The sequence below is a fragment of the Phocoena phocoena genome, chromosome 3, assembly GCF_963924675.1.
Source record: "Phocoena phocoena chromosome 3, mPhoPho1.1, whole genome shotgun sequence".
Lineage (NCBI taxonomy): Eukaryota > Metazoa > Chordata > Mammalia > Artiodactyla > Phocoenidae > Phocoena > Phocoena phocoena.
Genome location: NC_089221.1, coordinates 117,951,035 through 117,975,515, shown reverse-complemented (window position 1 = coordinate 117,975,515; position 24,481 = coordinate 117,951,035). Strand labels below are relative to the sequence as shown.

Here is a 24,481-nt window from a genome sequence, read left to right as displayed (position 1 = left end):
CTGCATAGACAGTAAGGAAATTAATATTCTCATGGAGTGTATCCATTCTATCCCTCTATCTTCATACATACATTTCTTTAGTTTCAAATTCTATGCTACAAAATTTTATGTAACTCCTTAACTCCTGTTGTGCATATAAAGACAAACAGTATTGTTCTTTATTTCAAAAATGACCCAAATATTGCTAATGAAAAGTAAAGACTGAGTACAAAAATAAGGTTTTATAAGGTTGGGCAATTCTCTTACTAAAGAATTAATTAAAGAAACCTTAATTAAATATTAGGTTTCAGGATCCATCTAGAGTTTCATTATACTTAACTAAATAACTTAGCTGTAACCACTTTTGACATGATGTCAAAAACAAATGACTTCACATTAAAATTTTAGTTTTACTAATACTTCAAATATATGTAAAATAAAATATATTTTAACCAAATTCCTATATTGAGTTACTGGTGTTTGATATACAATTCTAATTGAAAAGAAAATAAGGGTTTATGAATGCCCACAGATCAGGGAACTACTATTGCACCCAGCTTCTCTAGGCTCCCAAGAAATTGTTTTGCTTGAATTTAATTTTTGAAGAGTCTTTATATACTCTGCTAACATATCCTGAGTACATACCTTACAGAGGAATTGTACTAAGCACTTTTTTTATGTTAATGAACAATATTATTTCTAACAAAGGAAAAAAGAACAAAATAAGAAATTAAAAAAAGAATAATCCACTCTTAAAGGCTTAATATCATTATTAGAATTTTTTTAAATTCTAAGACTTTAGTCTTAGCCTTTGAGCAGCAGCTGGGATTGGCCTTACTCTCTATCATAAACAACTATAAAAATTGGGGAAAAAAGATAAAACAACTGGAGGCACTGGACAGCAACCAAGCTAGGGCTAGGGTTATGATAACTTAAAGAAGGGAGCATTTGAGATGCTCCCTTTTTTTTTAAATAAAAAAAAAATATATTTTTTTAGCATCTTTATTGGAGTATAATTGCTTTACAATGGTGCACCAGTTTTGCTTTATAACAAAGTGAATCAGCTATACATATACATATGTCCTCATATCTCCTCCCTCTTGCTTCTCCCTCCCACCCTCCCTATCCCACCCCTCCTATCCCACCCCTCTACATGGTCACAAAGCACTGAGCTGATCTCCCTGTACTATGCGGCTGCTTCCCACTAGCTATCTATTTTACATTTGGTAGCATATATAAGTCCATGCCACTCTCTCACTTCGTCCCAGCTTACCCTTCCTCCTCCCCGTATCCTCAAGTCCATTCTCTACGTCTGCATCTTTATTCCTGTCCTGCCCCTAGGTTCTTCAGAACAATTTTTTTTTTTAGAGTCCATATATATGTGTTAGCATATGGTATTTGTTTTTCTCTTTCTGACTTACTTCACTCTGTATGACAGACTCTAGGTCCATCCACGTCACTACAAATAACTCAATTTTGTTTCTTTTTATGGCTGAGCAATATTCCATTGTATGTATGTGCCACATCTTCTTTATCCATTCACCTGTTGATGGACACTTAGGTTGATTCCATGTCCTAGCTATTGTAAACAAAGCTGCAATGAACACTGCGATACATGACTTTTTTTTTTTTTTTTTGCGGTACGCGGGCCTCTCACTGTTGTGGCCTCTCCTGTTGCGGAGCACAGGCTCCGGACACGCAGGCTCAGTGGCCATGGCTCACGGGCCCAGCCGCTCTGTGGCATGAGGGATCTTTCCAGACCGGGGCACGAACCCGTGTCCCCTGCATCGGCAGGCGGACTCTCAACCACTGCACCACCAGGGAAGCCCCATGACTCTTTTTGAATTATGGTTTTCTCAGGGTATATGCCCAGTAGTAGGACTGCTGGGTCATATGATAGTTCTATTTTTAGTTTTTTAAGGAACCTCCATACTGTTCTCCATAGTGGCTGTATCAATTTACATTCCCACCAACAGTGCAAGAGGGTTCCCTTTTCTCCACACCCTCTCCAGCATTTATTGTTTGCAGATTTTTTATGACCAGTCACACCATTCTGACTGGTGTGAGGTGATATCTCATTGTAGTTTTGATTTGCATTTCTCTAATGATTAGTGATGTTGAGCATCCTTTCATGTGTTTGTTGGCTATCTGTATATCTTCTTTGGAGAAATGTCTATCTAGGCCTTCTGCCCATTTTTGGATTGGTTGTTTGTTTTTTTGATATTGAGCTGCATGAGCTGCTTGTAAATTTTGGAGATTAATCCTTTGTCAGTTGCTTTATTTGCAAATATTTTCTCCCATTTTGAGGGTTGTCTTTTGGTCTTGTTTATGGTTTCCTTTGCTATGCAAAAGCTTTTAAGTTTCAGTAGGTCCCATTTGTTTATTTTTATTTCCATTTCTCTAGGAGGTGGGTCTAAAAGGATCTTGCTGTGATTTATGTCACAGAGTGTTCTGCCTATGTTTTCCTCTAAGAGTTTTATAGTGTCTGGCCTTACATTTAGGTCTTTAATCCATTTTGGGTTTATTTTTGTGTATGGTGTTAGGAAGTGTTCTAATTTCATTCTTTTACATGTAGCTGTCCAGTATTCCCAGCACCACTTACTGAAGAGGCTGTCTTTTCTCCACTGTATATTCTTGCCTCCTTTATCAAAGGTAGGGTGACCATATGTGTGTGGGCTTATCTCTGGGCTTTCTATCCTGTTCCATTGATCTCTATTTCTGTTTTCTGTGCCAGTACCATACTGTCTGGATTACTGTAGCTTTGTAGTATAGTCTGAAGCAAGGGAGCCTGATTCCTCCAGCTCCGTTTTCCTTTCTCAGGATTGCTTTGGCTATTTGGGGTCTTTTGTGTTTCCATACAAATTGTGAAATTTTTTGTTCTAGTTCTGTGAAAGATGCCATTGGTAGTTTGACAGGGATTGCACTGAATCTATAGATTGCTTTGGGTAGTACAGTCATTTTTACAATGTTGATTCTTCCAATCCAAGAACACGGTATATCTCTCCATCTGTTTGTATCATCTTTAATTTCTTTCATCAGTGTCTCATAGTTTTCTGCATACAGGTATTTTGTCTCCTTAGGTAGGTTTATTCCTAGGTATTTCATTCTTTTTGTTGCAATGGCAAATGGGAGTGTTTCCTTAATTTCTCTTTCAGATTTTTCATCATTAGTGTGTAGGAATACAAGAGATTTTTGTGCATTCATTTTGTATCCTGCTACTTTACCAAATTCATTGATTAGCTCTAGTAGTTTTCCGATAGAGTCTTTAGGATTCTCTATGTATAGTATCATGTCATCTGCAAACAGTGACAGCTTTACTTCTTTTCCGATTTGGATTCAACTATGTTGACTAATAGTGGTGAGAGTGGGCAACCTTGTCTTGTCCCTGATCTTAGTGAAAATGGTTTCAGTTTTTCACCATTGAGAATGGTGTTGGCTGTGGGTTTGTCATATATGGCCTTTATTATGTTGAGGTAAGTTCCCTCTATGCCTACTTTCTGCAGGGTTTTTATCATAAATGGGTGTTGAATTTTATCAAAAGTTTTTTCTGCATCTATTCAGATGATCATATGGTTTTTATCCTTCAATTTGTTAATATGGTGTGTCACACTGATTGATTTGCACATATTGAAGAATCCTTGCATTCCTGGGATAAACCTCACTTGATCATGGTGTATGATCCTTTTAACGTGCTGTTGGATTCTGTTTGCTAGTATTTTGTTGAGGATTTTTGCATCTATGTTCATCAGCGATATTGGCATATAGTTTTCTTCCTTTGTGACATCTTTGTCTGGTTTTGGTATCAGGGTGATGGTGGTCTTGTAGAATGAGTTTGGGAGTGTTCCTCCCTCTGCTATATTTTGGAAGAGTTTGAGAAGGATAGGTGTTAGCTCTTCTCAAAATGTTTGATAGAATTTGCCTGTGAAGCCATCTGGTCCTGGGCTTTTGTTTGCTGGAAGATTTTTTATCACAATCTCAATTTCAGTGCTTGTGATTGGTCTATTTATATTTTCTATCTCTTCCTGGTTCAGTCTCAGTAGGCTGTACTTTTCTAAGAATGTGTCCATTTCTTCCAGGTTGTCCATTTTATTGGCATATAGTTGCTTGTAGTAAGCTCTCATGATCCATTGTATTTCTTCAGTGTCAGTTGTTACTTCTCCTTTTTCATTTCTAATTCTGTTGATTTGAGTCTTCTCCCTTTTTTTCTTGATGAGTCTGGCTAATGGTTTATCAATTTTGTTTATCTTCTCAAAGAACCAGGTTTTAGTTTTATTGATCTTTGCTATTGTTTCCTTCATTTCTGATCTGATCTTTATGATTTCTTTCCTTCTGCTAACTTTGGGGTTTTTTTGTTCTTCTTTCTCTAACTGCTTTAGGTGTAAGTTTAGGTTGTTTATTTGAGATGTTTCTTGAGGTAGGATTGCATTGCTATAAACTTCCCTCTTAGAACTGCTTTTGCTGCATCCTATAGGTTTTGGGTTGTCATGTTTTCATTGTCATTTGTTTCTAGGTATCTTTTTGATTTCCTCTTTGATTTCTTCAGTGATCTCTTGTTTATTTAGTAGTGTATTGTTTAGCCTCCATTCACTCTAACTTTTTCTCTTTGGGCATCTTCCAAACCATGGCCCAAGGAAATATATCCTAAACAAAGAGTGAACATTTTTACGACCAAAGAGTAAGGACCTAGGAGTAAAAATGATGCTGAATTAAGCCTCAATAGGATCACGGTGATTCACTGGTAATTTAACTGCCTGCTAGAACAGAATTTAACAGTCTTAAAAGGAATACAGGATAATCCAGGGCCTTGAAAAGGGATGGATCATCCACAGCATATGGATTACAAAAAAAAAATACTAGACATATTAAGGGGCAAGAAAAAGTAACTGATCATCAAGATATAAAATAATAAAAGTTGACCCAGAAGTGAATCAAATATAGTAGTTAGAAGAAAAGAACTTCAAAATAACTACTAGATATATCAAAAATAAATACAGGGAAAAAATTGAGAAAATGGATGAGGGGAAAAAAAAAAAAGGGCATGTACCAAAATAACAAAGCTCCAAAATGTGGGGGAAAAGTGAAGCAACTAGAAGAAGAAATAGACAAATCCACAAGCATAGTTGGGAGATTTCAACACCCCCTCTCAACAACTGTTAGAACAGCTAAGACAGAAATTCAGAAAGAATGTAGAACTCCACCATCTGTCAACAGGTCTTAATAAAACACTCCACTGACCAAAAGCAGAATATTCATTCTTTTCAAATGCCCATGGAATATATATGCACATCCTGACTATAAAATAAACCTCAAGAATTTTTTTTATGGTGTTTACTTTCTTTTTTTTCTATTGGAGTGTAACTGCTTTACAATGCTGTGTTAGTTTCTGCTGTACAATGAAGTGAATCAGCTATATGTATACATATATCCCCTTCCTCTTAGACCTCCCTACCACCCCCACCACCCATCCCACCCATCTAGGTCATCACAGAGCACCGAGCTGAGCTTCCTGTGCTCTATAGCATGTTCCCACTAGCTATCTATTTTACTCATGGTAATCAAACCTCAAGAATTAAAGAACTCAAATCATACAGAGTGTGTTCTCTGATCAGAATGTAATCAAAGTAGAAACCATTAACAGACAACAGGAAAATTTTCAAACATTCAAACGTTTAAAACTAAACAACACATTGAAAGAGAATAACATATACTCCAATAAAAATTAATTTAAAAAATGCGGGGACTTCCCTGGTGGCACGGTGGTTGGGAATCCGCCTGCCAGTGCAGGGGACACAGGTTTGAGCCCTGGTCCAGGAGGATCCCACATGCCACAGAGCAACTAAGCCCATGAACCACAACTACTTAGCCTGCGCTCTACAGCCCACGAGCCACAACTACTGAGGCCTGAACGCCTAGAGCCCTGCTCTGCAACAAGAGAAGCCACTGCAATGAGAAGCCCTAGCACCGCAACAAAGAGTAGCCCCGACTCACTCTGCAACTAGAGATAGCCCGTACACAGCAACAAAGACCCAACATAGCCAAAAAGAAATAAATGAATAAATAAATTTAAAAAAAAAAAGAAAAGAAAGAGAATAACCATCCAATCAACCCACAGAATCATAAAAAATAATGCATGGCCATTGTATTAAGCCACTATGTTTTGAGTGATTTGTTATGCAGTAATATACAACTGGAAGTAACACAGGCAAAAAAGTGCTTTACTTAATCACATCTCAAAAAACATTTGTACTTCCAGGTAATTTTCTTGTCATTAAACCTGTCTTAAAAACTCAGATTGCTCTGATTTCTTTGAATTTGATGTATGCTTCACAGATATACATATATCTATGATATCTAAGTGCTTACAGATGTAGAAGAAAAATGGTTCCTGGACTGATCTATGACCAAATACGTTGGATACATTTTTGGAATCCAGCACTGTTTTATCAACAAAAGAATATATTTGCTAAGTAATATCCTTTGAAACATGTTTATTTGGAAAATTTGTGCTATCAACAGAAAATTTACATTAAATAGATTTTGCAACTGTTAGTAAAAAATTATTGGCATATGTAAAATATTTCATGTTTAGTGTCAAAATTTTTTCTATGATTTTTCTAACAAATATTCTTATTTTTAAAATTTGGTTTATATAAGAGTCAGGGTAACGTTAGTGGCAAAAACACTCAGCTGAAAAAAGAAGACCTAGACTTAGAAAGGGCTACCACATACTGTTGCACAACCTACACAATTGATTGTGGTGTGCCTAGGACTCCAACATCTGCTATCTAACTCTGCATGTTTTGGGACAAGATTACCCAATTTCTTTGTTTCTCAGTTCTTTCAGTTATGAAATAAAGAGACTGACTTAAGGTTCTAACCTAAAGATTTTATGTTGACAGCATTAAAGGTAATATTTCTCTTTGATACAAAATGCTTGCATGATAAATCTAATTCTAGGTTATCCTGGAAAGAAGCAAATAAATGCATTCTAGGTTATCCATAGATTATATTAGTCAATTTACTTTATCAGGTTTTAATATGCAGCTACAAAGCCTTTAGAAAGATGTCTGTTACCTCCAAAATTAGAGTTTTATCAGTAATAACACTAAAGCCAAATACATTACTTTAGGGTTACATGTTACTGTCCTTTTCCAAAAACATACCCAATCATAACTGTGTTAAATCTAGAATCAGGTTAAGAAATCATATAAACCAGAAACCAATTAAAGAAACAAAAAAAAGAACAAACTAAACCAAAACTAGCAGAAGGAAGGAAATAATAAAGATTAGTGCAGAGATAAAATAAAGACTAAAAAACAAGAGAGAAAAATCAATGAAACCAATAACTCCTTCTTTAAAAAGATCAACAAAATCAACAAAGCTAGAAGAACTAAGAAAAAGAAGACTCAAATTACTAAAATCAGAAATGAAAGAGGGGATATTACTACTGATAGTATAGAACTAGAAAGGATTATAAAAGAGAACTATGAACAACTGTATACCAACAAATTGAATAACCTTGATGAAATGGACAAATTCCTAGAAACACAAAACCTACCAAGGCTACATCACAAACAAGTAAAAAATGTAAACAGACATATATCTAGTAAGCAGAGTGAATCAATAATAAAAAGTCTCCCAACAAAGAAAACCCCTGGACCTGATAGCTTCACTGGTGAATTCTACTAAACACTTAAGGAAGAATTAGCTCCAATCCTTCTCAAATTCTTCCCCCCAAAATTAAAGAGGAGGTAAGACTTAAACTCATATTAAAAGGATTATACACCATGACCAAGTGGGATTTACTCCTGGAGTTCAAGGATGGATCAACATACGAAAACTGATTGATGTAATATACCACATTAACAGAATAAGGGGAAAAAAACACATGATTGGGACTTCCCTGGTGGTCCAGTGGTTAAGAATCTGCCTCCCAATGCAGAGGATGTGGGTTTGATCCCTGGTCAGGGACCTAAGACCCCACATGCTGCAAGGCAACTAAGCCCATGTACCGCAACTACTAAGCCCGCACAACTAGACAGAAGACCGCACACCACAGCGAAGAGCCCACTTGCTGCAACTAAGACCCAATGCAGCCAAATTAATTAATTAATTTTTAAAAATTGTATAAGTCCCATTTAAAAAAAACTACTGAGCCCGTGTGCCACAGCTACTGAAGCCCGTGAGCCTAGAGCCCATGCTCTGCAACAAGAGAAGCCTCCACAATGAGAAGCCCACGCACCACAATGAAGAGTAGCCCCCACTCACCGCAATTAGAGAAAGCCTGTGCACAGCAACGAGGCCCAACACAGGCAACCCCCCGCAAAAAAAAGATGTCAGTACTACCCAAAGCAATCTACAGATTCAATGTAATCTCTATCAAAGCCCAATGGAGTTTTTTGCAGAAATAGAAAGGACCATCTTAAAATTCATATGCAATTTAAAGAAACCCTGAATAGCCAAAACAATCTTGAAAAAGAAAAATAAAGCTGGAGGACTCACACTTCCTGATGTCAAAACTTATACAAAGCTACAATAATCACAACTTTGTCATCCTGGCTTAAAGACAAACATACAGACCAATGGAATAGAATAGAGCCCAAAAATAAACCTGGGTCAAATGATTGGTGAGATGATTTTTGGCAAGTGTCAAGACGATTCAAATGGGAAAAGTCAGTCTTTTCCACACTGATGCTGGCAAAACTGGATATCCACATGCAAAAGAATGAAATTTAACCCTTAACTAACATCATATACAAAAATTAACTCAAAATGGATCGAAGACCTAAATATAAGAGCTAAAACTATAAAACTTTGAGAAGAAAACACAGGACTAATGCTTCATGATATTGGATTTGGCAATGATTTCTTGGATATGACATCAAAGGCGCAGGCAACAACAACAAAAATAGATAAACTGAACTTAAATTAAAAACTTTTGAAAAAGAAAAACAAAAGAAACAAACAACTTTGTGCACAAAAGGGCACACTATCAACAGAGTAAAAGGGCAACCCACAGAATGGGAGAAAATATTTATCATGTATCTGATAAGGGATTAATATCCAGAATATATAAAGAACTCCTAAAACTCATCAACAAAAAATAGGCTAATTAAAAAATGGGCAAATGACTTGAATAGACATTTCTCCAGAATATATACAAATGGCCAATAAGCACATGAAAAGATGCTCAATATCACTAATCATTAGGGAAATGCAAATAAAACCTACAGTGAGGAAAATGAAAATCAAAACTATAAACATCAGGATGATTACTATCAGAAAAAAAAAAAAAAAAAAAGAAAGAGACTTCCCTGGTGGCACAGTGGATAAGAATCCGCCTTAAAATGCAGGGGACATGGGTTCGAGCTCTGGTCCGGGAAGATCCCACACGCCGCGGAGCAACTAAGCCCATGCACTACAACTACTGAGCCTGCGCTCTAGAGCCCACGAGCCACAACTACTGAGTCCATGTGCCATAACTACTGAAGCCCATGCGCCTAGAGCCCATGCTCTGCAACAAGAGAAGCCACCACAATGAGAAGCCTGTGCACTGCAATGAAAAGTAGCCCCTGCTCGCCGCAACTAGAGATAGCCCACGCGCGAAAATGAAGACCCATCGCAGCCAAAAAAATAAAAATTAAGTTAAAAAAAACCCCAAAACACCCAGAAAATAACAAGTGTTGGTGAGGATGTGGAGAAAATGGAACCCTCGTACACTACTGGTGGGAACATAAAATGGTACACCTGCTGTGGAAAACAGTATGGTGGTGGTTCCTCAAAACATTAAAAACAGAATTACCATATGATCAAGGCATCTCACTTTTGGGTATATATCCAAAAGAACTGAAAACAGGACTCAAACAGATATTTATACACCCGTGTTCACAGCAGCATTATTCACAATAGCTAAAGCATGGAGGCGATGCATGTGTCCATCAGTGGATAAATGGATAAGCAAAATGTGGTACATACAATAAAATATTATGTAGCCTTAAAAAACAAAGGAAATTCTGACATATGCTACAACACGGATGAACCTGAGGACATCATGCTAACTGAAATAAGTCAGTCACAAAAAGACAAATATTGTATGATTCCACTTATATGAGGCACTTAATGTAGTCAAAATGATAGAGACAGAAAGTGGAATGGTGATCACAAGGAATAGGAAGAAGTGGAGAATGGAAAGTTGCTGTTTAATGGAAACAGAGTTTCAGTTTTATAAAGATGAAAAGAGTTCCGAAAATGGATGGTAGCAATGGTTGCACAGCATTATGCATATACTTAATAACTCTCAAAAATGGTTAACATGGTAAATTTTATGATATGTGTATTTTACCATAATGAAAGAATTGGGAAGAAAATAAAAGTACATCAGTGTGTTGAAAATGACATAGCCAAGCCTGCCTTTTGTATGATTTCTTACATTAACAGATTTACTATCAAAAGATAAACAAAACATCGTAAACTCCCCCTTCCCTCTCTGATAATGTACAAAATTTTCAAGATCTTTACCATCTCATAATAATGATTTTTCCAAAAGAATACAAATAATTCTCAAAGGCTGAAACACATATGACCCTTTCTTCCCACAAAATCTCATGTGAGTGCAATTTAAAATTACCATGCAAGCCTCCATTAAGGCAGTGTGCATCTCATCTGTTTTGTGCTCTTGATCTGCACCAGCATCAAGCAGAAAGCGAACCATATCCAAATGGCCTTTAAAAAAAAGAACACAAATTTTAAAACTATATTTCTCAAGAACTATCGATTTAATATATAAGTATTAAAATAGGGAATCTTTTTCTTTCAGGTGTCTATACAAAAATTTACAAGAGAACTTATTTTGCGTTCAATAAAGAAATCAATGACAATTTTACAAAGCCAATCCAAAATAATAAGCAGGCTCTCGTCAAGGTCTTATCTAGGTTTTAAAGACTGAATTAGTTCAAAGCACATTAATTCAAGTAAAGCAATAAAGTAATAATACTTATTCTTTGATTTACTCTGTATAAAATATAAATCAAAACACTGAAATCAAATAGAATGCCAGGTAAAGTATGTTTGGATCATATTTTTCAGAAAAAAAGCTTTAAAATAATAACCATAAACTCACTGTGGCAATGAGCAGGCAGAGAAAACTCCATTCAAAATAATTTCAACCCTCCTGATATATTTAGTATATAAAAAGCCTTATAATAGTCAATAAGAAAAAGACAAACACTCCAGTAGAAAAATGGATGAAGGACATGAAATGGTAATTCAAAAAAAGAAATGAAAATGAATATTAAACTGATGAAAAAAATATTAAACCTTCCTATTAAAAAATTGCAAATTAAAATAAGACACCATTTTTTACTATCAAAATGGCAAATATTAAAAAGAATAATACCCAGTGTTGGTGAGGGTGTAGGGTGGGGTAAAGGGCACTCTCAAACACTGCTGGTGGGAGTGTAAATTGGTTCAACCTTTCTAGAAGGCAATTTGGCAATATGTATCAAAAGCCTTAAAAATGTCCATACCCTTTGACCCAGCAATTCCACTTCCAGGAATTTATCCTAAGGAAATAATCAGAGATTAGGCAAAGATGTCTGCACAAGGATGTTATCACAGTGTTTTTAATAATAGTGAAAAACTGGGAACAATGCAAGTGTCCAACAATAGGCAATTATGGTGCATCCATTTGATGTATTTGGCAGAGATTGCTAGTTTCCTACCCAATATACATTCTCTCATTTTTCCTTAATAACAGAACTCCCGATTTCATCTCAGTGGCAACAGGCCTGACTAAAAGACTACATTTTCCAGCCTCCCTTGCTACTATGTGTAGCCAATGAGATGTAAAAGGGACTTATAAGGCAGAACTTCTAGGAAGATTCCTTAAAGGTAGCTTACTAAGTTGGAAGGCATTCCTCATTTTGCCCTTACCCTCTTCATCCTTCCTAGAATATGGATTGCTGGAGCCCTAGCTACCATCTTTGATTATAGTTCCATATCTGAGGATTCAATCAACTTTGGATTGTTTAGTACTATAGTACACACTTACTGAAAAAAGTCTGTATGTAAGTGAACCTGTGCAGTTCAAAACCATGTTGTAAGAGTCAAGTGTATATATATTTGTTTATAAATGTACTTAAAAAACAAACTAGAAGTAAATATACTAAAATATTGTTTACATGCTTTTTAAATCTTTAGATGGTAGCATTACATGTCATTGTAAAACTTCTTTACACTATTCTGTGTTTTTCAGGTTTTCTATATCAAGTGTGATTATTATTGAGTGTGTATTATTTTTAAAATAAAGGTTGGAAAAATCATATAAAACAAAACTTATTAAAGAATGGAAACCCTCTAAGTCTGTGCTAAGAGTTTTGGTTGACCTTATAGCTAGTTGAATAAATTTGAATTAAAATAATAAAAAAACATATACTATGAAACTATACTTCAGGAAATACATGCTAAAATGGACTTTCTATATAATCTCTTAGAAGCTAGATAATTTTATAGCACAGGGAAAGTATAAGAAATATAAAATTAACTCAAATACTCAATATTCAAATATTTAAATATTCAAAGTTGCTATGAAAAAAACCCTATAAACATATATATATTTATAGAGTACCTTTGTAGCATGCAAGTGTAAGAGCACTTTCTTTGAATTCGTTAGAATGAGTGTTGATGCCTGCCCCATGATCTAGAAGAACTCTTGCAACTTCCACATGACCTGCACTGGCTGCTTCCATTAAGGGGGTATGTCCATTTTCATTGTGATCTTCTATATTTGCGCCTTCATTAAGTAGCACTTTCACAATGTCAACAAATCCTCCAGCACAGGCATAAGTTAGTGCAGTGTTTCCTAAAAAAGAAAAAGAAATTAAAAATTATGATAAAACTGATATAATTATGATTATACTACTGCTCTAGTTCTATCTCTTCAATTACCTTACATAAACCACTAGAACTATTATCTCATTTTTTTGTTGTATTAGTTAGAAGCATCATCTTAATTTTTTCACTAATTAAAAGGCTTATTATAAACAAACCAATTTACCTTTCTCCATATTTCCTTAGCTTGTAAAATAAGATTAAGTGCCATCTTGAAAAATCATTTCCAACATATTTTCATATAAAATATTTTAATGTACCACTCAAAGTTATTGCTTTTTCTTTCAACACAGTACAACTTAGAAACACTTAACATTTTCTTTCTATGTACATTCATTTCTTAATTTTCTTTTACCTCTCCTTTATCTTTACACATTTATTCATTTAGTCTACATTTATGAGACCCAGGGAGACAGATATAAATCCCTCTCAGCATAATTCCTTCAAAATAAAATTTATTTAAAAGGTCATTATTCCCTGATTTGCCACTTATTCCTTTCCTGATTTTGTTTTGAGGACTCTTATTTATTAAAGGGAGTAGGGAGATGATTTAACCATCCAACAGTGTGAGATTGAAGAAGACTGTTTTAAAGGTTCAGCAAGAAAACTATCATTTCAAACCCAATTTGTTCAGAATTCAACTATTTAACAGTCTCAGACATGGAGGATATTAATATTACTATGACCTAGACAAGGTGGTCAGCAAAGTAACCTATAATCCTTTCTAAGAAGTCATGGTCGTTTAAAAAATAAATTAGGCTACATTTAATATATACTTAATGGTATGGAAGACTGATATACTTTCATTATTGAAACTGTATTTTAAGCCATGTGCTTGCCTCACTAAATCCAAGGAATCTCATTACTAAATGTACAGCTATAACTCAAGACATATGACCAAGGCTTATAAAGAACCTTACTAGAGTAGCTTTCATGCTGCAGCAGAATATCTTATTAGTAAATGCATTCTGTACACTTGACAGAAAAAACTCTATAGGGTTTTGACTCTCAGGTTAATCTATATAAGGGAGTTGTATTTAAATGAGATAAAGAATTGTGAAAGATACAGTTCATAAATTTGCCTCTTTGTACATTATATATATTGTGGCAAAAAAGAAATTGCCCCCAGCAAAAAAACTGTCAACCTTTTTTTTTTTTTTGCGGTACGCGGGCCTCTCACCGCCGCGGCCGCTCCCGTTGCGGAGCACAGGCTCCGGACGCGCAGGCCCAGTGGCCATGGCCCACGGGCCCAGCCGCTCCTAGGCATATGGGATCCTCCCGGACCAGGGCATGAACCCGTGTCCCCTGCATCGGCAGGCGGACTCTCAACCACTACACCACCAGGGAAGCCCAAAACTCTCAATCTTGACCAAACAGAATGTAAGAGTGTTTCAAAGACTTTTAAAGATATCAAATTAATCTATATTTTACTCACAGATTCTAAACAAGGGCTATGATTTTTCTGTATGTTTACAACCAGTTTTCCCTAGGAATCAAATTTTTATCTCTCAGGTTATAGTTATTTATATCAATTTGTTTTCCTAAAATTAACACATCATTTTTCTACATACCTGTTGCAGACTGGGAGTTGACATCTGCATCATGAAGAAGTAATAATTTCACAATATCTAAATAACCTCCACTGGATGCTGCCATTAGGGGGGTTATATCTCCTTTATTCCCTCTGTCTTCAACATTAGCATGCATAGCAAGCAATACCTTTAAAACACATATGCACACAGAGAGAAACTGTCAATTCTTACTATTAACATTACTTCTAAAGAATATATTGAATCTGGGAAGATATTCTTTTAGAGTGGAGGCAAGGAAAAATAAAAAATAATCACCTTTTGGGAAAATATGCCAATGATGTTCACTGCTCAAAACACCTGGTTAGATGTTATATTTTACAATATCATTACATAGTAATCTTTAAGTAAAGTAGGTAATCACATTAACCATCCAATTATACAATTTAACTGCTCCTGTCAAAGAATTAGTGTTATGCTCAGGATTATTTAGCAAGAGAACAGCAAAACTATACTCACAAGACACAAACTAACTGGTAAACACATGGCTATTTCCCAAAATTGCTCTAACAAGAAAAAAAAAAAAAAAAACTAAAAGAATTGGGATAATCTAGATGAAATGAAAATAAATCAATATCTTTCATTATACTTGTATATTATTTCTAAAGGCAAGTTTAAAATATTATTATTATTTCTATGTTTTCCTTATTCATTAGGACTATTTTTGAGTAAGTGGCAGAAAAAAACAGACCATGCCAAATTGCATGTACAGACAACAAAAATTAATTATGTATCAGTTTCTATTTTACCTACTGCCAAAAAGGAAAGACCTTGGCTTCTAATGATAATTTCTTTTATTAATGATAAAAATAAAACATCAAAACTCTTCTACAATTTTGATCACTAAAGATTATTTCTGCTTACTTGTGCTAATTCATAATACCCGGCTGAACAAGCCAAACACAGCAGGCTTTCTCCTTCTTCTGTATGTTCATTTACACTTCTGCCTTCATCTAGCAATTTACGAACAGCATTCACATCCCCATCTGAACAAGCCTCCGCCAGACTGCGACTGAAAACAAAACCAACAAAGAAAGACTCAAGGTCCTATGACAACGAGTTACATTAAATATATACGGTTAGTCATATATAGAAAAATCTGATATGGTAAGAAGAAAATTATTTGAATATTTGTTTGCAATACTAATTTTTCATGTATGTGAACCAAGCCAGAAAGGCAATAAATAAATATGAAAACAGCTGTCATTTTTATCTTTCAAAATGTCCTAACATACTCTCATATTAAATTTTAAATAAACTTTATACAGCATTAGATGCACAATTTTTTAAACTAATGTAATGATTCCCAAAGACATTTGGGATATAATCCTATGTCTTAAAATTTTATTTGATAACAGTGAGGTGACTAGATGAAATAGAAGGTAAAAATCTAAGTAAAATTTTTACTGCAGAATGACTAACAAAATCAGTGAATCTCAAACTTTAATGTGCATACAAATAGCCAATGTTTCTTGTTCAAAGGTAGATTCTGATTCAATAGATCCAAGATGGGGTCTGAAATTCTGAATTTCTATGATGCTGACGCTGCTAGCCCATGGACCATATTTGAGTAACACGGACCTAGATTATTGCATAAACAACCCATTTCATTTATTATTACTCAGGCAGTCAGTTTAGAGTTTCCTACTATAACCTTTAGAATAAGTAACTTCCTCAGAAATGAAAACCAGATATTGAATTGAATACCCAGCAGAAGTCATTAAACACATACGTGTCTACTTGTCCTGCATTGTGGCTGTTTTCTGCTCTCATCCGTGTCAGTGCAGCAGCAGCTTCATCCAGTGCACAACTTACTGAAGATGTCAGTCTTCGGAGTACCTCAGGATCTGCAAAGGCTTTACCATCAGCAGTTGACAATTTGCCAATTCCTTCAGTGTGCATCCATCAGTTCAGGGAAAGAAAAAGCATAAATGTGTAAACTGTAATTACATTTCTAAACACTATTCTCTAAGGCAAAATGGCATAATCTCCATATGCAAAGCTGATAATTTCAATTTTGTCACTAATGTCAAAAGGCCATTGCATAACACCTATATTTTAGTCTTTTCATCTTTACAGTGCACATAATACTAATTTATCCTCTACCTAACTCCAAATTTAACTTAACATGATGCTTACTGTAATGAATGAATGAGATTTCTATCAAAGTACAATCACAGCATAAGATCTCTAGTATAGGATCCTATCTATTTTCAGTACTAATGAAGGGGCTATTCTGTAATATTAAAACAAACAATCCAACAGTTTCTTCCTTTGATTGAACAGCCACCTAGAACCATTTTCTGGGGCAAGAGTGTAAATTAAAATAAATTAATTCTCATATTTAGTATTTATTATGTGCTTATGATGTGCCAGACATTAGGGGGACAGAAAGGAATAAGACATAGTTCCTGTCCTTACAGAACTCACAATATGGTAAGTCTAAGTTGCCAATAAATCTTTTTCTCTAGATTCAGTGAGGAATCAGTGACTACTGCAACAAAATTTTGTTGATAATATCACCACCTGTTACTGCTGAAAATGAGAAACAGTCAATAAAATTTTATAGAACAAAAAAAGGGAAACTTGCCCAATAAGATAAAAAATATATTGTGATGCTATTCAATTACAACAGTATGATAGTATGATACTTGCAAAGAAAAAAGATAATTTTATCAAGGATATGTAATAGCGGCAAACAAAAAAAGAACTTAGATCATCTGTGAATTCAATATATGATAAAGGTGACATTTCAAATCAGTGGATATAGGAGGGCTTATTTCATAAATATTGTTCAGAAACTGGTTATTTGAAAATTAGGTAAGATCTCAAATTCACACCATTTACAAAAATAAATACCAGGTAGACTTAAATGAAATCTGAAAAGTACTATTATACTATGTAGTATTTTTCTATTGCTGATGTAGAGGAGGTTTTTCTAAGCATGAGACCAAATCACAAAAGCTATAAAGTAAAAAATTAGTAAATGTGATATTAAACATTTTTAATTCCAATAAAAATTTCTATATAATTAAAGACACCATAAATAAAGTTAAGGCAAAATAAAAACTGGAAAAATTAACACCCAATGAATTTATATCATTTATAAAGAGCTACCGCACAACTTATTGATAATATTGAATGAACACAAACTATGAAATTGACCAAAAGAAGACTGAGGAAAGCTGTTGATAGGAATGTATACTGGCATAAACTTGAGGGACCACTTTGATAAAAGCGATCAAAATTTTGAATGCAAAAATATCCTCTGACCCAGCAATATCACTTTCTAGGAATCTGTCCTATGAAGATACTTGCACAAGCAAGAAAAGTTATAGATATACATGGATATGAACTACAGCATTATTTGTGATATCAAAAAAATTGGAAATTACGTAAAAATCCTTCAATAAGCCATTGGTAAAATAAACTGTGGTGCATCCAAGCAACAGAATATTATCTTACCCTTAAAGAAGGAGAAAGATCAACATATCCTGTTATGGAAGGATGGCCACAATAAATTAAGTGAAAAAAAGAAAATTATACTTTGTATAATATGATATAATTTCATTTTAAAAAATCATGTATATTCAAACATATACATGTATTTATATAACTACAAGGGAAAGTCTGGAAGTATATGTAAACCTTTACAATGGGCAGGCTTAAAATCTACTGACTACATTTCATATTGTTTTAGCTATTTTATATATTACATTTATAATTTAGAAAAGACTTGTTAAAAATTCTTCTTGAAATGCCCTTAATTCTTTTTTTTTTTTGGTACACGGGCCTCTCCTGTTAAGGAGCACAGGCTCCGGAGGCGCAGGCTCAGCGGCCATGGCTCACGGGCCCAGCCGCTCTGCGGCATGTGGGATCCTCCCGGACCGGGGCACGAACCTGTGTCCCCTGCGATGGCAAGCGGACTCTCAACCACTGTGCCACCAGGGAAGCCCGCCCTTAATTCTTAATTTTCTTTAAAAATCTCAAAGAATCTTAAAGAAAAAAATATTTTCAACTTCCATTTTTTTGGTTAAAATAGCATTAAGAATTCTATCTTCTTAAGAAGCCTAGTAACGTCTAACACATTCTCATAATTGAAAACAATGCATAAGTCTTAAATGTTATAGGCTCAACACAATGTCCAAAAAGCAAATGAAAATACTAATGAACAAAAAAGTATTCATTAAGCCAACTGACTTGCACAGGGCTTCAAAGGAGTACATCATTTTAAAAAACATCTGACAATTTCTTTGGATAAATATCATATCCAACAATGCCTGGAGTTTAAATTGTCAAAACACACAAAATTTTAAAATTCAGTAATTTCTCACACCTCCTGGAAGACATGATTTTCAAGGTTTATTTTCTCTCTCACAATATAGGTAAGAAAAGCAAGCAATTCTAAGATATCTTGTATAAGGTATAAGTATATAAGTACTTATACTTAACCATGAACCTAACGAAAAATGCTCAATGTAGCAGAAAAGAGCCATCCCTGAGTGAGACTCATGAGGTGGCCAGAAAAAAGAGAAATAGATTTAAAATCCTTAATTAGGGGTCTTGGAGTAGTACCCACAGTATGAGTGAAATGTCAGCCTAAACTAGAGAGGAGATGTACTATCACCAGTAAACAAAGCTTGATTTAGGGAAGGAAAGTAACTTAGTCCAGAAAAGACAAGGAGAAGAAAAATGCATTTTCTCCACATTTCTCTCTGCTCTAAGCTGGTTCTAAAGCACAGGAAAAAAATTTTAAAATAAAAAATTTTTATATATGGGGTGGCCATGGCACTCCTATTTCAGGAATCTTACATAGACTATTCCTAAATCAAAAGTAGGAGACTCACAATAAATCCAAAGAAGGGAGGGACACCAAAGCAATTGCTAATGTGATTTTTTTTTTTTTTTGGCCACACTGCACTGCACGCAGGATCTTAGTTCCCCAACCAGGGATCAAACCTCTGCCCCCTGCAATGGAAACTTTTTTTAAAGAAGGTTTAAATTAAACCGTCTGCTCTAAATTAAACCATCTTCTGCTAGATACTTAAATTGTTTTGTTCAATCTAATTTTAAGTTTCGGTCAGTTCCAAAAAGACACGTTAGATGGACTAAAAGTCAATCTGCTATAAATTTTACCTATGCTTTTTCATAAGAGGAGAAAGTTAAAGGAATAAAAAGAATCATCAAAATAAACACATTCCTAACATACTATATATATGTCTTGGGACTTCACTGGTGGCACAGTGATTGAGAATCCACCTGCCAATGTAGGGGACACGGGTTCGATCCCTGGTCTGGGAAGATCCCACGTGCTGTGGAGCAACTAAGCCCATGCGCCACAACTACTGAGCCTGCGCTCTAGAGCCCGCGAGCAGCAACTACGGAACCCACGTGCCACAACTACTGAAGCCTGCGTGCCTAGAGCCCATGCTCCGCAACAAGAGAAGCCACCGTAATGAGAAGTCTGTGCGCCTCAACGAAGAATAGCCCCCACTCGCCGCAACTAGAGAAATCCCACGCGCAGCAAGGAAGACCCAACATAGCTAAAAATAAATAAAATTTTAAAAAATGATTAAATGTTACTGTATAGCAGGGAACTATACTCAATAACTTGTAGTAAACCATAATGGAAAAGAATATATATATGTGTAAAACTGAATCACTTTGCTGAAACTAACACAACATTGTAAATCAACTATGCTTCAATTAAAAACAAAGTTAGTGTTGAGCCTAGAAATCACTCACTGAGAACTTTCAACCAAGAATTTTTTAAACATAAAATGTGAACATTTTCTTTAGGAAATTAAAAACAAAACAAATTTTACAGATTTCAAATTTTATATAACATATATAATTTGGGGATAATCTTTTATAACTTTGTATAGAGATGGAGTCTTGGGGGGTTTTTTTTTGTCTTTTTTTTTTTTTTTCCAGCCATGCCACGTGGATTGCAGGATCTTAGTTCCCCTACCAGGGATCGAACCCATGCCCTTGGCAGTGAAAGTGCAGAGTCCCAACCACTGAACCACGAGGGTATTCCCTGGAGTCTTTTAAAAAGATGAAAAAGAGAAAATAAAGTACCTGCTGCTTCCAGCAATGCTTCTAGTCGTGCCTGTGTCTCTGGATCCACAGTGCGTAAGTCTGCTCCTTCTGCAGTACTTGATAAGAATATCTCTGATGTTGTTTTCAGCACCGGGTTATCCAGATCTTCTTGGTCCAAAATAAATGATTCAACCTGTTTAGGAATTAAAGATGCAATATCCATGAAGCTGATCTTAATATTGTTAGAATAACAGCAATTTAAGGTAATATGACTTCTGATGTGGAATTCAAATATAACCAAATAAATTATTGTAGAAACAGGGGGTTATAGGGAGGGACTTTGAGGGAGCCTCCTGACTATCTACTTATCTTCAGACACGACTACAGATATAACCCAGACACACCAGATTAAAGTTTCCTGGAGAGCAATGAATCTTCTGTGCCTACCACAGAGCCTGAAAAGCAGCATTTTTTAAATGAAACAAGTACATCAACAGAGGCCCTAGGAAGATGTATGCAGGAGTAGATAGTAGAAAGCCTAGATAGCATAAATAGGTCATTAAAGTATCGTTTCTCCTCTCTTCCAATTAATATATTCAATTCTGACAAACTAAAGAAGATTTAACCCACTATCAAATATCCTAATTGCTCTAGACAGGAAAACTCTATTAGGTTAGGAATCATCATAGTCATTTGTTCACTGCTCTATCCTCTGAGCCTATGAATACCTTGTACATAGTACTTATTCAATACATATTTGTTGAAATGAATCCTATAAGCAAAATCAACTTACGAAAATAAACATGCAACCCTCTAATTTCAAATCAAGTTAATTCTAAATTTTCTTACCAAATAAAATATGCACAACCTTTCTGGGAAGCAATTTGGAAATGTGTATCAAAATGCTTTAAAAAGCACATGCCGTACTTCCCTGGTGGTGCAGTGGTTAAGAATCCGCCTGCCAATGCAGGGGGCACGGGTTTGAGCCCTGCTCCAGGAAGATCCCACATGCCGCGGAGCAACTAAGTCTGTGCACCACATCTGCTGAGCCTGAGCTCTAGACCCCGAGAGCCACAACTACTGAACCTGAGTGCCACAACTACTGAAGCCCACATGCCTAGAGCCTGTGCTCCGCAACAAGAGAAGCCACTGCAATGAGAAGCCCACGCACTGCAATGAAGAGTAGCCCCCTCTCACTGCAACTAGAGAAAGCCCGCGTGCAGCAACGAAGACCCAACGCAGCCATAAATAAATAAATTTATTTTTAAAAAGCACATGCCCTTTGACCCAGTAATTCCATTTAAAAAAAAATCTATCCTTAAAAAATTATCTGAATGCCAGACAAAAATGTGCAAGAATGTTCATTGCAGCATTAATTAAAATTCCAGAAATGAAGTGAAAAAAACTACAATAGGGGATTTGGTAAGTACATTTTGTATATTCACAGAATGGACCACTATGCAGTCATTAAGAACAATGTGTTTGAAGCATATTTAATGGCATAAGAAAACAGTCATAAAATTAAGTGAAAACCACAAGATTTAAAACAGTATGATATTTATTTTGCTAAAAGTATGTATGTATATGTATGCAAACATGAACATATGAGTACTCATGTATATATAATCATGAGTACATATTTATATACCTATACAGGTCTGTAGTATATAAATATGTCTGGGGCTTCCCTGGTGCTGCAGTGGTTAAGAATCCACCTGTCAATGCAGGAGACACGGGTTTGAGCCCTGGTCCGGGAAGATCCCACATGCCGCGGAACAACTAAGCCCATGCACCACAACTACAGAGCCTGCGCTCTAGAACCCACGAGCCACAACTATTGAGCCCGTGTGCCACAAGAGAAGCCACCACAATGAGAAGCCTGCACACCACGACGAAGAACAGCCCCTACTTGCTGCAACCAGAGAAAAGCCCACGGGCAGCAACGAAGACCCAATGCAGCCAAAAATAAAGTAAAGTAAATTTATATATTAAAAAAAAGTGTCTAATCAGGGAGGTTAATATACTTGTAGACAGACAGAAAAACAGGATCAGAAAGGTTAAGTATTTCTGCCAGCTAATAAATGGCAAAGCCAGGTTTCAAACACAGGCCATATGGGCTTCCCTGGTGGTGCAGTGGTTGAGAGTCTGCCTGCCAATTTAGGGGACATGGGTTCGTGCCCCGGTCCGGGAAGATCCCACATGCCACAGAGCAGCTGGGCCCAGGAGCCATGGCCGCTGAGCCTGCGTGTCCGGAGCCTGTGCTCCGCAACAGGAGAGGCCACAACAGTGAGAGGCCCGCGTACCGCAAAAAAAAACCCAAAAAACACAGGCCATATAACTCTTAGGCAATAGATACTACCTAAAAAATTAATAAACAAAGGACCACAGTATTTGGACTACATTATTTGGAATACTTGACTAGTTGGTCATCAATTTTCACAATGGAGACCAAATAAAGATATCTTAATAAAGACAGTAAAGTTAAAATGATGTGGATATAACAATATTTTATTATCTAGTGATGTACTTTATTTTTATAAAATAAATCTTTAACTTCAGACCCAGTAACACTGAGCCATGTACTATGTTGTAATACAGATTCTTTAATATATAATTACAGACAAAGATGTCATTCTAGATCAATGCCAGCAGATAAATGTAGACTACCAGTTTTCAAATGATTTGAAAGGTAACTGCTTGTACAACAAAGAGCCTGTTGCAAGTGCAAGAAAATATTACATATTTGCAGATACATATACCTACCAGTTGTAAGGATAAAAACCATTCCAAATTCTGAAATTTATTAAATATGGTATTTAGATGTTAATATGTCTATTTTATAAGCAGCACTGTTCTGATGTAGTATTACACATATTACAGAGATGAATACAGATCACATGTATTATGTAACTTTTAAAAAATCCAAGTTAAGGATTTCCAATTCTCTCCCATTCATTCTCCAATATTTATTGAAGTCCTGTTTTATACAAAGTACAATACCAAGAGAGTATAAAAATGTGGTAGAAGAAATGTCAAAGACACCAACAACTATCACAAAAGGCCTCCAAGAGAAATAAATGGTAAAACTATATGCATTAAAGAGAAATCACTTCCAGCCCCAGTAATCCAAGAAGACTTTGTACAAGAAGTAGCATTTGAGCTAGGCTTTGAAGGATGCATAGAATTTCAGTAGGTGGTCAGACATGTGGGTGGAGAGTAAGGGAATGAAATAAAAAATGGGCTTGAAGATGCACTTAGAAAGTGACGAATGGTCTACTCTCAAAAAAGTAAGGTCCTTTGTACATTGCTAGTGGAAGTATAAATGATGAAGCCACTGTGGGACACTGTTTGGCAGTTCTTCAAAAATTAAACACAGAATTACCATATGACCCAGTAATTCCACTTCTATGTATATACCTAAGAAGACTGAAAACATACATGTTCATACAAAAACTTGTACATAAAAGTTCATGGCTGCATTATGCATAGTAGACAAAAAGTGGAAAAAAACCCGTATGTCTGTTAATTAGTAAATGGATAAACAAAATGTGGTATATCCATACAATGGAATATTATTCAGCCAAGTACTGACACACGCTATAACACTGACAACGTTGAAAATATCATGCTTAGCATGAAAGAATGCACAAAAAGTCACATATTGTACAATTCCATTTATATGAAATGTCCAGCACAGGCAAATCCCCAGAGACAGAAAGAAGATTAATGGTCTCCTGAAGAGTCAGGAAAGGAAGAATGGGAGTGACTGCTAACAGTATATATTATGAAATTATTACCACAGTAAGTTTAGTTAACATCTATCACCTCACATAGTTACAACTTTTTTTTCCTTGTGAGAATCACTTGAATTTTCAAATGTAGTTTTAGGCATTTTATATTTAAGTTCTGACACACAAGATCAAATTTTAAATATCTGTAACACTTGTGGGGAAAATCTTAAGTTCCCAGAATGAGTTATACAT

The 24,481-nt window shown here is 35.5% G+C and overlaps 1 protein-coding gene across 4 annotated transcripts in view; it reads right to left on the bottom strand.

Moving 5' to 3' along the window:
- ANKHD1 (ankyrin repeat and KH domain containing 1) overlaps window positions 1–24,481 on the bottom strand; it is a 114,439-nt gene that overhangs the window by 70,833 nt on the left and 19,125 nt on the right. For 3 of the 4 annotated variants that reach the window (XM_065874076.1, XM_065874077.1, XM_065874079.1), the window contains exons 2-7: window positions 20,538–20,691; window positions 16,189–16,345; window positions 15,321–15,468; window positions 14,439–14,586; window positions 12,605–12,838; window positions 10,607–10,701 (exon numbers count right to left, since the gene is read on the bottom strand). In XM_065874076.1, coding sequence (XP_065730148.1) covers window positions 10,607–10,701; window positions 12,605–12,838; window positions 14,439–14,586; window positions 15,321–15,468; window positions 16,189–16,345; window positions 20,538–20,691 — 936 coding nt within the window. The remainder of the gene's footprint in view (window positions 1–10,606; window positions 10,702–12,604; window positions 12,839–14,438; window positions 14,587–15,320; window positions 15,469–16,188; window positions 16,346–20,537; window positions 20,692–24,481) is intronic. The other variant, XM_065874078.1, reaches the window with a different exon arrangement.